The following is a 4,850-nucleotide window of genomic DNA, read 5'->3' on the forward strand; positions in this document are numbered from 1 at the left end:
AACCAGGTCTTGACCTGGGTTCACAGAAGTCTAATGAACGTTGTAGGGCTTAGCTCGCCGCTTCATTGCTGTTTTTCCCTCTCTTCCCCTTCTCGGTGACGAGCATCAGAATGCTTCTTAAAACCCAAGATAGCCAGACTCCATCATCTACACTTCTGACACATTATCAGGAGAGACCAGTCCCTGGAGAAGGACACCATGCTCGGTAAAGTTGAGGGTCAGCGAAAAAGAGGAAGACTCCCAAGGAGACGGACCAGTAGCAGTCGCAATGGGCTTGATTGTAGCAACCATCGTGAAGACAGCTCAGGACTGGACAATGCTTCATTCCATTGAACATGAGTTTGTTTTGAGTTGGAACCAACTCCACAGCACCTAGAAACAAAGTGTGCTTACCCACTGCACCCCTCGGGCTCCGTACTGGTTCCCTGGTGACTCTACCATGCAGCCAGGCTGAGACCCACAATCCTCTGCTCCAGCTTGGAGTGGGCAACAGAGGAACATTTCCAGCCCCTCACTGCCCTGGTCAGGCCTCAGCTGTGATGACATCATCGGTCAGCCACGTGCGTGTTTTCTTAAACTGATGTCTCCACGCTGGGGTTTCCATTGGAGGAGCATTCTAGGGTTGTAAGCTGAGTGCCTCCTTCGTTCTTGCCATTTTTGTCATAAAGTGAATATACTTTTGTACAGCAAAGCTTGAGAAAATTCATCCAGAGTTTAATGAGGGTGAAGGGGATACAGTGATGTTGTCGGGGAAAAGAAAACAGCCCCCCTTTGTGAATTAGAGCACTTTTGCTGGGGTGTGGGCAGGAAGACCAGAACACCCTCCATCTGGGTGGGCCTGGCTACTTCTCAGGTGGTTCTGGCTTGGTAGGTGGAAGAAGGCAAACCGAAACCAAACAGATTGCCATTGAGAAGAATAAGGGAAATGTCAACATTGATTAGACATTAAATGTCAGTAAGACATTACTTTTGGAGTTTCCCTTCCGTTTAAGATGTGGAAACCTGCAAGAGGAAGTCATTTCCATCCTAGTATTGAGAAAATCCATGCAAACGTAGCTCATCTTGGACCCACCAGTGAGATGGGAACATGAATGACTCTGCAGATGACAAACACTGTCCCAGCTTACCACAGAGAAAGTAGCGGCCACCACCATGTGACAATAGCACTGTTGGATGTCTGAGGTGGTGCTGTCCATCAGCACTGGACTGGGAATCACAAGGTCGGTGGTTGAAACCCACCAACTGCTTCTCAGAAACCCCATACAGGGTCACTATGAGTCGGAACTGACTCCGTAGCACTTAGCAAGAACACCAAATGGCCTCTGTGGTTGTATATATTTTTTTCTAAAGAACTCTCACTTTTCAAATATTCACACTGAAATATTTATGGTTAAAATGAGACACTATAGGAAACTGTTTCAAAATAAACAAGGGGGCTGAGGACTTTCTGGTGAGTTACAGCGGAGATATCCCAAGGTTAATGGTGAGTTGGTGATGGTTGCATCCAGCTGATAGTACGCGAGAATTCAATATTCTCTCTACTCATAAAAATTTGAAAAAATCCAGAATAAAAGAATATATATATATATATTTGTTGTTTGTTGTCGAGTCGATTCCGACCCATAGCAACCCTGTATAGGGTTTCCAAGGAGCAGCTGGTGAGCTTGAACCGCCAACTTTGTATATATCTATATATATCTCTATATATATAGATATATATATATATATATATATATATATATATATATATATATACAAATGCCGATTACAAAGGAAATGAAAATAGCCAAAGAGATCCCAGAAGATTTCTCAGATTTTTTTGCCTCTAATTGGAATTTTGGTGTTTGAATTCCAAGGTTGGTGATTCAAACTCATCAGCCTTGGAAACCCTACTCAGGGCCTCTGTGAGTCAGAACCGACTCGACAGCACTTAACAACAACAATTGGCTCCCAGCCTTTGGCTCTCAGAAAGTTCAAAGAACTCCAACCTGGGGTCACAGAGAGCCACAGAGGACTAGCCCCGTTGCCCACCCAGGACACTTACCAGTGCCAAAGCTCTCTTCACCACACAGCGAGCACCGTCCCGAGTCCATCAGATTTGAGAAGAATCTCCATCCAGCTGGGGTCTCATACACAGGGACCTTCATGGATTTGGCCACCCTGAAAAATAAAATGTGAGGCAACTATTAATTCATATGCCTTCTTTATCCTCTCCTCTGCACAGAAGGGGACAGGTAGAATCGATTTCTTCCGGAATGAGATTTCAGGGCATCCTCAACAGAGGCAACAACGTTTAGAAAACCAAGAATGTCAGACAGTCCATCCCAATGGTGCCTAACGTTGCCTCTCTCCACAGCATTGTATGTTGTTGTTGTTGTTAAGTACCGTGGCATCAATTCCGACTCATAGCGACCCTGCACAGGGTTTCCGAGGCTATAAATCTTTACAGGATCAGAAAACCTCATCTTTCTCCTGTGGAGTGGTTGGTAGTTTCGAACTACTGATCTTAAGGTTCACAGCCCGATTCGTAACCACTACGCTACCAGAGCTCCTTACAGCATTGTATAGTATATGTGATATTCTCACATTCGTGCTTCCCTCCTATAGATGTTTGTTTATTATTTAGGGCAGAATTCTACTTGGAGAGCTTGGTGTTTAAAGTAAGAGAGTATGCAGGCACAACCACTTTGGAATCTTGTCTGGCAGCATTTATTGAATCAGCACTGTCCTGTGTCACTGTCTACTCAGACTCACGGTGGCCCCAAGTGTGTCACACAAGTGCACTTCATGGGGTTTTCAGTGACTGATTTTTAAAAGTACATTACTAGGCCTTTCTTTCAAGACCCTACAAGCCGAGTCAAACCTCACCTTCTAGTGAGCAGCCAAGCTCATCAGCTTAATGACCTAAGGAGCTCAGCACGGATCTCAGGAATCAGCACTTCAACACCCAGAAATCACTGAGGAACGGTAGTGGGTAAGATGGTGTCGTGTTGAGATTCGCCCTACCCACCTCGCACACACAACACACGCACTGTTGGACCACACCACTCGTTCTTGAAGCTGCTGGAATGTCAACAGCTGACGGGTTTCCCTCCTTACTGCTACCCCTTAAGGAAGAAAGGGCATCTCACCCCAAATCATGCTCTCTTTCCCGGATCAATATGCATCCCGTGATGAGTCACTGAGGAATAAACAAAAGTCCAGTTTCCTTGCTCCAATTTAGCACCACTCTGTAGGGTCATATCAGTCCCAGGGCTCCAACTGGCCCAGGTCTTTGCTATGACTCCAATGCAGCCCAGTCTGAACCCAGTCTCTCTTCCTCACTTCTCCTTGGGGTTGGTCTTTAAGGCAGGAAGGAACCCCCTTCCTACAAGCAAATCTCTTCCATAGGTTGATATCAAGACACATGGAGCTCTCCAAGAAATGTTGGGTTCATAGATGCTGAACGGAAATGAGGGCATTCCTCCAGAGCCAACTAAGAAAGGAAGCATTCCCCTAGAAACAGAACTCTGAATTTGGACTTCTAGCCTCCTGATGTGACGCTGTAGGATAAACACTGGACTGCTAACCACAAGGTTGGTGGTTCAAACCCACCAGCCACTCCTTGGAAACCCATGAGGGTCACTATGAGTCAGAACTGACTCGACAGCACTTAACAACAACAACAAACTGAGAGAATAAATTTCAGTTTTTTAAAGCCATTCACTTGTGGTATTTCTGTTATAGCAGACTAGAGAACTAAGAGAGAATGATGTTGTTGTTAAGTACCTTCAAGTCAATTCCAACCCATAGCGATCCTGTATAGGGTTTCCAAGGAGCAGCTGGTGAGCTTGAACCACTGACCTTGTGGGTCAAACCAGCCTTGCAGTCTAGTGCATAAACCCACAGTGCCACACCAGGACTCCCCCATAAATTCTACTGACTGGATGAATAACTGTCACAAGAAAGAACCTGAATGAATCCCACACACATAATAGTGAGTTAAAGAAACCAGTGAGAAAGGAAAATATGCTGTATTTTTCCATCTAGATAAACTTCAAAAACAGTCTAATCAACGCTGTCAAACTTCAGGCTCAGACGCCCAGCGAGGTCAAGAACTTCACTCATGGTTCCACAGAGGTAAGAGGCATAGTGGGAATTTGAACCCAGCCCTGCCTACTCTTGGTTCATGCTCCATTCCAATCCCCCATGATCTTACTGAGTGTTGTATCACTCAAGAGGTAGATGGATACCAAAGCCTGCTGGAGAAGAAGGTGGCATCCGAAACACTGGCCTGAAAAGTCTCATCCTAATCCTGGTGTGGCGCTGTGGGCTAATGCGTCAGACTGTAAAGTCGTTTGAACTGCAAAGCCTGTGGATCAAGCTCACCAGATGCTCCTAGGAAACCCTATACAGGGTCGCTATGGATCAGAATCAACTCTACAGCACTTAACAGCACAACAATTATCTTTTAGAAAAAAACCACTAAGGCAAGGTTCAGTTCACTGAAGACTCTGGGTGCTGAGAGTGAGGATGGAGGAGGACCAGTGGAGCTTATTGATAAAGGAAGAAGAGGATAAAAGATGAACAGAGGAACAGCACATAAGGTAATGATACTCCTTCCAGTTAGCTTGTGACAACTGGGAGGGAAAAGATCTAGAAACCCTTGCGGTAGGACAGTAAACATCTCTCGTCCTTCTTGAGTTGGTTCTTCCTCATAACTGAGTGAGTGACTCAGTTAGGGTTTCCAAGGAGTGGCTGTTGGGGTTGAACCAGAGACCCTGTGATTAGCAATCCAGTACTTATCCTAGACTGACACACCAGGATGTTGTCTTCCTAAAAAACCCAGCATAAGTCCTCTTCACTTTCAG

At 45.4% G+C, this 4,850-nt stretch overlaps 1 protein-coding gene across 1 annotated transcript in view; it reads right to left on the reverse strand.

The window, feature by feature from the left end:
* PGM5 (phosphoglucomutase 5) overlaps positions 1 to 4,850 on the reverse strand; it is a 210,713-nt gene that overhangs the window by 77,817 nt on the left and 128,046 nt on the right. The window contains exon 7 of the mRNA XM_006863728.1: positions 2,045 to 2,160. Within this exon, the coding sequence (XP_006863790.1) occupies positions 2,045 to 2,160 (116 nt within the window). The remainder of the gene's footprint in view (positions 1 to 2,044; positions 2,161 to 4,850) is intronic.

Source organism: Chrysochloris asiatica, unplaced genomic scaffold (assembly GCF_000296735.1).
Source record: "Chrysochloris asiatica unplaced genomic scaffold, ChrAsi1.0 scaffold00056, whole genome shotgun sequence".
In the NCBI taxonomy this organism is placed as follows: Eukaryota; Metazoa; Chordata; class Mammalia; order Afrosoricida; family Chrysochloridae; genus Chrysochloris; species Chrysochloris asiatica.